Raw genomic sequence first — 10,588 nt, forward strand, 5'->3', positions numbered from 1 at the left:
ATCAACAAGTCTTTGGAAATGGGAGTGGCTCTGTGGGAAATCAGAGAGGGTCTAGCAGGTTAACTGAAGGATCAACGAATCTCTGGAGATGGGAGTTGTTCTGTGGAAATCAGAGGTTCTAGCAGGTCCGCTGAAGGATCAACGGATCTCTGGAGATAGGAGTGGTTCTGTGGGAAATCAGAGAGTTTCTAGCAGGTCCACTGAAGGATCAACGGATCTTTGGAGACAGGAGTGGCTCTGGAAAATCAGAGAGGTTCTAGCAGGTCCACTGAAGGATCAACAGATTTCTGGAGATGGGAGTGGTTGTGGGCTGGGAAGGGCAAATGTTGACTCTCTTTATAAAAGTGGTAACAGAGAGGAGATTGGAAATCACAGGCCGGTTAGTCTTAGATGGATATTGGGGAAATTAATGGATACTCTATTGAAGGAATAGATAGTGAAATACCTAGAATCCAGTATGGTTTTACCAGAGTGAGATCTGCTTGGTTTCTTTCAGTGGATGACTAGAAAATAAGGTCATGGGGGGAGAGAGTGTACTGAATGCTATATACTTGTATTTCGCCAAGTTTTTGATATTGTCCTTTTATAAGGGGCTCATCAATAAATTGAGTAGCCTGGGGGTGGGTCCTAGGGTGGTGGCCTGGCTTAGAAAGTGGTTGAGTGACAAATGGAATTTACCCAGGAGAGAAAGGAGTGGACAGAAGAAATACACTCTGAGAAGAGAAAGATGATTAATGGAGTGCCTCAAGGATCGTTCCTGGGGCCGGTTGTGTTCAATATCTTTATGAGTGATTTTGCAGACGGATTAGTAGGAAATATTTGCCTTTTTACAGATGAAATTAAGAACTGCAACAGAGTGGCCACTCCTAAGAGACCAGACAGAATGAGATGTGATATAAGAACACTTGAGGCATATCGATGGTACTTGACAGTTAAGATTCAGTGGGAAAAAACAGCCAAGCAGGTGGCTGCAGAAATCCGAGGGAGGGATGAGATACTGACATGCACCGACCAGGAGAGAGACCTTGGGATGATCGTGTCTGATGATCTTGAGGAAGCGAAACAGTGGGGTAGGGTGGTGGGCAGACCCAGAAGGATTCCAGAATGCCTAAGGCGAGGCAGAATCAGTAGAAAAAAGGAGGCGATGATCCTTCTGTAATGGGCACCTCACCTAGAATATTGCCCATTTCTGGAGGCTGCACCTCCGAAAGGGTATAGACTGGCTGGAGGCAGTCCAGAGAGGCTACCAAAAGGGTCTACACCTAAACATATATGAAAAGAAGCTTAATGAACTACATATATATACCCTAGAAGAGAGGCTTATGATAGAGGCATTCACATACCTCAGAAGAGTAAATAATACACAAGAAGCAAACAAAGTATGCTTAAAATCGTATGGTGCATATGGCAAACATGCATTTCTGCAAAAAGCAGTCTGTCGGTGTCCCACAGTCAGGGGCTTCTTGATTTCTAGCTAGGAGGGCCTGTATATCACTGGCACACCCTGCTTGCATGTATCAGATTCACTGGACACTATCTTCACCTCTCTGTCGCACTGGATTAAGCTGCTGTGTGTGTGTTTTTCAGTGCCTGGCTGAAGGACACTGTGGACCCTGTGATCAGGAAGCTGGACATGCGGATTGGCGCACTCACTGGTTTGAACATCCGGCTGCCATATGCCGAATACCTGCAGGTGGTGAACTATGGGATAGGCGGGCACTATGAGCCTCACTTTGACCATGCCACAGTAAGTAACCGGCCCTAGGAACAGAAAAATGCCCTGTGGGATGAGGTTGCTGTAGCATTCATGCCATGCTCCATAGTGCAATAGCAACCTGGGCTAACTGTGAGCTTGTCTTGATGCTCTGTGTTTGGATTGCTGTGACCTAACATAAATATCTAAGAAAACAACAATATTCTCTTCCTTCCCTCAAAAACTAACTCATGGAATATCATCTGGGAATATTGCACTTATATTGTTATTTAGCTCATATTGCTTCTGTAGCATCAGTGCTGTCATGCAACAAGAAGGCGACATTGGATTCTGATTCATTTTGGCCGGATTACATTAGTTTGATATTGGCGCTGAACTAAGTAATGGAAACGTTACTGAAGGATGATAGAACAGTGCAATTCCTCGAAGCTCGTGGGAAACACGATTGTGAGCAACATACTTTCACAAGGGGAACATTTGCCACACAAACTTGATTGCTGTCTTTTAGGTGAGGGAGTAATAGATCTTGGTGATGCAATAGATACAGCCTACCTGGATTTCAGTAAAGCCTTGACACTGCTCCACATCATAGACTTGTACGCAAGTTAGCCAGAGTTGGAAGAAAAATTACAAACTGTATGAGAAGTTGGTTGAACGACAGGATTTAGAGAGCAATCGTCCATTGGGACCATTCTGATGAAGAGAAAGTGACACAAGGATCAATGCTAGGCCCAGTTCCCTCTTCAATGTCTTTAGAAGTTACCAGGGCTTTTTTCCCCTTAGAACTGGCCCCTTTTTATCTCTCTGCATCAGCCCCTGGGAAACGAGGTGTGGGGAGGGTCTAGATTAGGGAGCAAAGTAGCTCTTCTCTGCTCTGTTTCATCTGCTTCAGTCTCACTCATGTCCTCCTGATTTTCCTGGGAGGGGAGGAACTGGACGGAGCGGGAAGCAGAGAGCTGTTCTCTGCAGGGCAGTGGCCATTAGAGTTGGGGCTCCAGTTCTGTAAGCCATGACCGGGTCAATACAGAACAGCACCAGAACCTGGTAATTCTCCATATTATTAACCATTCTGTACCTGTAATTGTAATTACTGTTACTGGCATTATCGTGCATTTTTTTCTTCTTTTTTTCTCCTTTTAACCACTGTTTATATTGCTTTGACAAAGCAATATAAACAAAGTTTCCTGAAGCTAAATCTGAGCAAAGCACCAGTAGGGGAGGGAGAGGAGAGAGAGAGAAAAGCACCAGTGGGGGAGGGAGAGGAGAGAGAGAGAAAAGCACCAGTGGGGGAGGGAGGGGGGAGAGAGCGTGAGTAAAGCACCAGTAGGGAAGGGAGAGGAGAGAGAGAGAGAAAAGCACCAGTGGGGGAGCAAGGGGGGAGAGAGCGTGAGTAAAGAACCAGTAGGGGAGGGAGAGGATAGAGAGAGGGAAGGGGGAAGGGGGAAGAGAGAGGGAAGGGGGGAGTGCTGCCCCTTTCTCTCTCACCTCCTTCCCCCATGGCATGAAGGTGGCGGAGGAGGCACCAGCAGGGGAAGCGCTGCTCTCTTATGCCTCCTGCCAGCGAGCGGGAGAACAGGAAGGGAGGAGGATCATGCTGTGACCAAGCTCTGCAGCCTGTAGCAGGCAGCAAGGTTACTCGGGGGGGGGGGGGGGGGCATGGCACTAGGCAGTTGCCTCAATTTCCCCTGCCACCCCCTAAGGACTGCCCTGCTTCCGAGTAATGGCGCCCTACTTTCTAGAAGATAAAAGCACTGGCTCCATTAATTCTAGTTTGAAAACGCGGCATACAGAGGAGCCTGGCCACCTGGCCTTAAAGAGCAGACCAGAGGCTGCAGATTGGAGGCTTCTGGTTATTTAGCCAACCACATCTTGTAGGTAGGAGGACTTGTTCTCAAGGCCACCTGTACATTATCCCACTTTTACCCAACCAGTGTGCCAACAGACCGGAGCAGGTGTGACCCGGAAATGCCACCACTGCTTGATGCTGAGGTCCAGGTCAGCACCCGGACTCTGCTCTTAGCACCTCGCAGCATCACGGATCACCAGCGATGGCTCTTAAACATGCGGGAACTCGTTTCTGAGAACCTGTGCACTCACGCGTGCCTCTTCTTCCTTGCTATGGCATGAGCCCCAGAGTGCGGTAATTAACGGGCAGGGCATGGATAACTGATTGCAAGCCCTCTGGGGATAGGTACCTGAGTGTAATCCGCTTTGAAGTGCGAAAAGCGGAATATAAAAATCTAAACTAAATAGCATGCACTGCACACAGCACCGCTCCTCATCTACCCCTCCGAGTCCTTCCAGCCTTTGTTTTAACCCCAGGCTGAGTTAGATGGGGAGAGTGTGCACTGAGCAATGGATATGATGCACGCCTGTGTTGGGAGCAGCACAGTGGAGGTGCTCTGGCAGCCACATCCAGCAGTTAAGGTAAGTAACCGAGCCAGGGGTCTGCCAACTTCTCCTATCTCCTGCACTTGTGTATCAAGGGAGCTGGCCCACTGTGATGAGTTAATATGTGCATCTGCCCTCTCTCTCTCTCTCTCTCCCTTTGCTTTAAAATTTGGAAGAGAGACTGATGGGGCTTTCATCCTTCACTAGTTCTTCTTTAGGTCATATGAGTCCTCTCTGTCTCTGCACTGCCTCCTCGGTGAAGGCTGGTGTGCCACACAACAATTTTTTTAAATGTAAGTATGCCTTGTGCTTAACAAGGTTGGAAAATAATGGTGTAGAGCCTCTTGTTTAATCCCAAAGCCTTCACTGCATGGCACGAGTTCACACCAGATCTACCACAAGAAGGCCATGATCCTGTTCGTGAGAGTAACCATTCCTTTTTTGTTGTTGTTTTGATGCAGTCCAGAAACAGCCCTCTGTACAGGACGAATGCTGGCAACAGGGTGGCCACGTTCATGGTTTATGTGAGTATCGCACCACTGAGCACCTTCAGTGGCTCGTGTTGGTTGGTTACGCTGTGAGGTGGCTAGAATCTGCTGAGATGTGTAGTTTTATCACGGACGCACCTCCCGAGTGCCTTTTCCTGTAGTTCAGAACACGGTGTGGGGATAAGAGAAGGACACTGTGATTGGGAGAAGAGTCGAGATCAAACCCTACGCACCGTTCTGACCTGGGGAGGGTGGTCTGGGCTCATGTCTTGCTGACAGCCGTGGCACAGGAGACCCTGCTCTGGGCATTCTCTCTGTGGCGGGGAGGCAGTGAGCTCAGCCGACTGCTGCGATTTAGAGACAGAATTTAAGATCATAGCTGGGACCCTGGGTTTGCATCTGAGAAGCTTCTCTCCAGAAAACAAACCCTGCTGCTAACTCTGCCTGATTCTTTTGACTGACCGCTGGTATTTAATTCATCACCAGCTACATGTCATTGACACGGTCGTTACTTTTGTACAAATAGGTAATTTCGAAATTCCTATACTCTGGAAGAGGCTGACAGATTCACTCCTGGGCTGTCACTCCCACACTCAAACACGCACATGTAACTTACACATAGACAAATACACTTGTACATATTCATACACTCACACATAGACCCACAAGTATTTATCATACTGCTCTGCGCCTGTGGTCTGTTTTTCTAGAGTGAACTGATGTCTTGGCTTAGCCACACCCATACATCATCGGCGAACGGCTGTCAGCACCTCGCAGATCCCACAGAAACCCGTCCGTTCCATTTCAGGAGATCTCTCCAGCTGCCCCCCCCCCCCCCCACCACCACCACTGATCCTCTTTGTAAACTCTAACGGCCGACGTCTGCGGGTGATTTTATTCTCTTTCAGCTGAGCTCCGTAGAAGCTGGTGGATCCACAGCCTTTATCTACGCCAATTTCAGTGTGCCTGTCCTGAAGGTGAGCGCCTGTCTTTTGCCCAGCCTTATTTACACACTTTGAGGTAAGCAGCTGACAGGTGAGAAAGTGACAGTGCAGTCTTCCCATTTCTAGAGCAGTCTGTGTGTCTGTGGCTCTCTCCGCCTTACATATATATATATATATATATATAGCGGAGAGAGCCTTACATATATACAAGACATTTCAGACCCTTGGTCTGACTCCATCTGCTGGAAGGGGGACATAACCCACTGTCTGGACTGATCCGGGTATGTACAGGAAATGTACAATAACAAAAATGTATTACTGTATAATGTAAACTCATAAACATCATAAACAAACTTACAAATCTACTGCTAAAATACATTCGACAGCACTAACAAAAAAAAAATACATATAATCATATACACATAACATGAAAAAAATAATAAAGAAAGACTGAAACCCCCCCCACCCCAATACAAAACCAAACTAAAAACAACCTTACATGATCCCAAAAATCTACTTAAAGAAACAAAACCCACGCATCAGAACAAACACAAAAACCTAAACTAAAAATTCTCTATATCAGTCTTCAACAAAAGTAGTCAACAAATCCCAAGAGCACCGTTGGAGCCAAACAGTCCACCACCTTCATGGTTTGTACTATTTTGTCTAATATTAAATTATTTAGAATTGTAAAAAAAACGTTCTGCGTATTTTGATACACTTTCCCTTGTTTGTATTTGATACTCGTCAGGTGGGTGAAGGCTCCTATTGGGTTCTGCTGTACTGATCGTGCAGCAGCAGGGCGGGTCAGCCATGTGAGGGCCGGCGCTTTGGAATAGGGTCTGTGACTAGGGCGAGGGTGCACGGCGGTAACTTGGACTTGCCTGTGCTTGCTCTTAGAACGCGGCGCTCTTCTGGTGGAACCTCCACAGGAACGGAGAAGGGGACGAAGCTACCCTGCATGCTGGCTGCCCCGTGCTCATCGGGGACAAGTGGGGTAAGACTTATAAAGCGCCTCCCAGGACGTTCAGCCTCGTAACCATCGACAAAGGAGGGGGAGGCGAATTTCTGTTGACTAGGCGTACGTAAAACTAAGGAGGCTCAGCGCAGGGTGCTCTGGGAACTCCAGAAATACCCAACAGACTTGAGTGGAATTTAGCTGAAACCCTTCGGAGACGACTGAGTATAACAGTAAGGTTTAGCCTGGAACGGTATTATCATCAATAACTGAGTAACAGAACCAGGGCTAACCCTAGGAGGGTGAGGGGCTGGGCCAACCCTGGCAAATTCTCTCCACTCCCACCCCTCCCCCATATAGCCCTGTCCCCCCACTCAGCATGATCCTCCCCCCTCCCGCTAGGAGGAAAGCACCGCTTCTTGCCTCTCTCTGTCTCCTCTGCTGGCTTCAGTCTGAATGGGCGAGACGTTAGGGCCCATGAGACTATGGGGTCCTGCATGGTTCAAACTTCAGACTGCAGCTGGCAGACGCAGATAACAAGACTCTCCTTCTGCTGGCGGGATGGGATGAGACGGGGGAGAGGATTCACGTGCGGGTCCCTTAGGGCAAACCCTGAAAGGGATCATGCCTGACCACTCAACGTCACTGTACAACAAGAGACATGTATTTGGAGCTCTTACCGTACTTACCTGTTCATTTTATCTTTTATCGTGTCACCCAGCTTATGATCTTGACTCCAGAATTAGAGGAGTTCCCCTGTTGTTCACTCCAGGACTTGTAGTTTATAATAATGGTACTGAATACTAGTAACGAGACTGAGACCTGTCTTTCCCTTACAGTGGCCAACAAATGGATCCACGAGTATGGTCAGGAGTTCAGGCGGCAGTGTGGCTCCAACCCTGAAGACTGAGACACGCCGGGAGTCGGCACAACACAGAGGCTGGCAGTGATGGAGCGGGAGAGGGTCAAGGTGTAGCAGGATGGGGCGGGGGGAGGGGGGGTACAAAGCAGCTCCCGGTGGCATGGCTACCCGGACGGGAGGGAGAGGCCATGGCTGCAGTAAGGGCATGGCCAAGCAGTCACGGACAGAGCTCCCGCAGTCCCTGGCACCTCACATCCAGGAAGGGCCGAAGAGCAGAGCAAGAAGGCAGAGAGCACGATGCAAGCAAGGGAGGCATGCAGCTAACAGAGGCTGGACTGATGCGTAGCAATTTATTCAGTACCAAAATATTCCCCTCACTTGCACCTGTGTTCTAGACCTCTCTCTTTTTTACAGGGTGACCACATTCCTTGCAAATGTCCGTTTGCTTCGGTCTAATTTCTTCTATTTCTGGTTATTGCCATCTTTGATTATTGGGGACCTTTGACATCTTAAAGCTTGTGGCAGGATCAGCCCAGTGGCTCTGTGGCAGTACTGGGATCAGTTGTAGAGCCTGGCCTCTGTTCCTCGGGGCAGCAGGGGGTTAAGTATGGTGTAGAGGTAGCGTTCACAGCCTCTCTGGGTTGGGAGTCCCAGCCATCACACAGCGGCGTCACCCACTAATCAGACTCAGGGTGCACACGTGCCGGGTCCTGGAGGGAGGAGTGATGTGTGGCCCCTGGCTTAAAGACTGTCCCTGCCATGGCTGGGCTAGACGGGAAGGGAGAGAGGATTAAAGTGGGGAGAAATCCCCCAGCTAGTTGTGAATTTAAGGGGTCATGGCACCATTGCCCCACAGCTGGAAACCAAAAGAGCAGGAAAAAGCTGGTGAGCCCAAACTAAAAACAATATAATGCCTGTAGCGGTCTTCAGCCAAACAGATGACGCAATAGCCTGGGCACTTGGATGGATCCGCTTCTGAAAGAGAGATCGCGGCTCTTGCCTGATACCTGGGCTAGAAAATTGTGGTGTCACAGCGGTGCATCTGACAGGACATAAAGAATTCATCGAGAGGAAGAAGCAAAATCAGGAAGGTGAAAGTTTTATGACTTTTGTGCAGTGCTGTGTCCTCAGGAACTGGGAGTTTCTGACTCCTGGATCATCACGGCCAGTGAGATGCAGCCATACACCACAGAGAAGACACCGGAAGTGTTCTTGAAGGATTTAGAGGAATTATCGCCCACTTTTCAAAAACTGGGGACTTTGGATTGGCTGACACTACCTTAAGGAACTAAGTTGGGTGGATGGAGGCATCTGTAAAGTGGGGACTTGACCATACTGACAATCCTGTACTTGCTTAGTGCGTATGCGTGTGACCAACGAAGGCCAAGCGGGCATGCAACAAATATTGCTGATCTCCGCTGCTGCCTACATTTGCACGGCGGATCTTCTCCTTCTCTTGGATCACCACTTAGAGAGCTCTTAGGCAACTAGAAGGAGTCTGTTGGATTCAACGTTGGCCCACTGCTTCCAACCCAAGCGCCCTGTCGAGAAAAGAACAGTGCTCATTACTCACATATCATGACAGGGGATCAGGAGGCTTTTCTTGATAAATCTTATGATTTGCACAGTTTCTAGAGGGGATCTTAAACATTCGCCATGCAGAGACTGGTGAATGTTGAAGGTTCCCTGAAGCAGAGTTAAACTCTCCAAACTCGTTACTGTGTCAGGACTTGAAGAGGTGGTGATCGGCGTGGATCTGGGACATGGATTATTGCACTGAAGTTGGGATTATGTTTATGATACGTGTTTTCACATTTATATTGTCAGTACAGTTTTTGCTGAATTAATATTTGCTGTGAACTTATGATTTTTTTTTTTTGCATTAACTTTTTATTGAAAAACAGTATTACAAACTTTGAACTTCTGATTAAATTGAGGACATTAGAATTTGAGCCATCAATCCTTGAGTATGAAGCTGATTTCGTCTAAATGTTGATGGTCCACCACCCTCCACTAACATTTCAATAACATTCAGCCTAATATACAATACAGTTGGATTTGATATGTTGACTAGAATATACTTTGTCCACCCAGGAAAAGGAGGCAGTTAACACAAACACAAATAAACATGACTCTTTTCAGAATCTGCTGCGTAAGGGGAAACCCCAGAAATCGAGCAGGAGAATGGGCAGACTAGATGGGCCTGGTAGTTCTCTGCTGTCATCGGTTTCTGCAGTCTTAAGTCTCTGGGATTGTCGGATAGAAAAGCCACGTAATTTTCATGGGTAACAAAAATGTATGTGTGCATGTGACATTTCCAGCCAAAACCTGACTGCCGCTCTGTCAACCTGCCAAACCTAACAAACTTGGGAAGAAATTTGTAATCTCGACTTGAAATAACACCTCACGAGTGCCACCGTACCGGATCACGCACGGAGCATTGCCAGAAAGCGTAAATCTTTTCATTGGCCTTATTTCCATATTATCTGTGTCAAACTGTATCACTGCCATTCTTGTACCAGATTTTGGAATTCAGGCCCTAAAATCTAGTGCCTTAAGTTTCGTCCTCGATTATAGTATAAAGCAAACGCTACTCATCCAAACCCCTTGACAGGTGGTGACAGCCAATCTGCATTCACTCCTTGCTCATGACCCAGCGTGAAGTCTGCCAGCTCCTGCACCAAACCATGCCCTCCCCCACCACTGTCTGTCATCAGAAATGGACCTCCTGACCCTGAAAGTCCAGGCTACTGCTAACGGGTGACGCGTGAGTAGAACTCCAAGAAAAGAAAAGATGTTTCAGTAAAGATTTTATATTTGCTGTGAATATTCTGTGGTGTCATTTCCTGTAGGAGTAACCGTGTGGTGTGTAGGAAAAGTGAGCATGGACATGTAATTGAGAGAGTAATATGTGTGTCGAGGTGGATGTGTCAAAGTTTGACACATAAGTAGCCATAGTGTTAGAGTGAAGATAGTATGTAGTAGTGTTACAGGTGTGTGTGTATGTGTATGTGCATGTGCATGTCATGCGGCTGTAATGAATGTGTGCATTTTTATGCATAAAATCCAGGGAGTTCCTTTGAGTTGTGAGGTGAGTGAAGATGAACATCACCTATATATTTATTTATTTATTTATTTATTATTTTTATTATACCGAGTTTCATGATAGGAATCACATCAACCCGGTTTACAATTAACAATGTGAGTAAAGGCAGAGAGTAACAAGTAAAG

General features: G+C 47.4%; 1 protein-coding gene across 1 annotated transcript in view; it reads left to right on the forward strand.

Moving 5' to 3' along the window:
- The window catches only part of P4HA3 (prolyl 4-hydroxylase subunit alpha 3), a 69,091-nt gene extending 58,907 nt beyond the window's left edge, over window positions 1-10,184 (forward strand). The window contains exons 9-13 of the mRNA XM_029602102.1: window positions 1,588-1,747; window positions 4,567-4,629; window positions 5,502-5,570; window positions 6,438-6,534; window positions 7,335-10,184. Coding sequence (XP_029457962.1) covers window positions 1,588-1,747; window positions 4,567-4,629; window positions 5,502-5,570; window positions 6,438-6,534; window positions 7,335-7,405 — 460 coding nt within the window. The 3' untranslated portion in view covers window positions 7,406-10,184. The remainder of the gene's footprint in view (window positions 1-1,587; window positions 1,748-4,566; window positions 4,630-5,501; window positions 5,571-6,437; window positions 6,535-7,334) is intronic.
- The last annotated feature ends 404 nt before the right edge of the window (window positions 10,185-10,588 follow it).

Source organism: Rhinatrema bivittatum, chromosome 5, assembly GCF_901001135.1.
Source record: "Rhinatrema bivittatum chromosome 5, aRhiBiv1.1, whole genome shotgun sequence".
NCBI lineage: Eukaryota > Metazoa > Chordata > Amphibia > Gymnophiona > Rhinatrematidae > Rhinatrema > Rhinatrema bivittatum.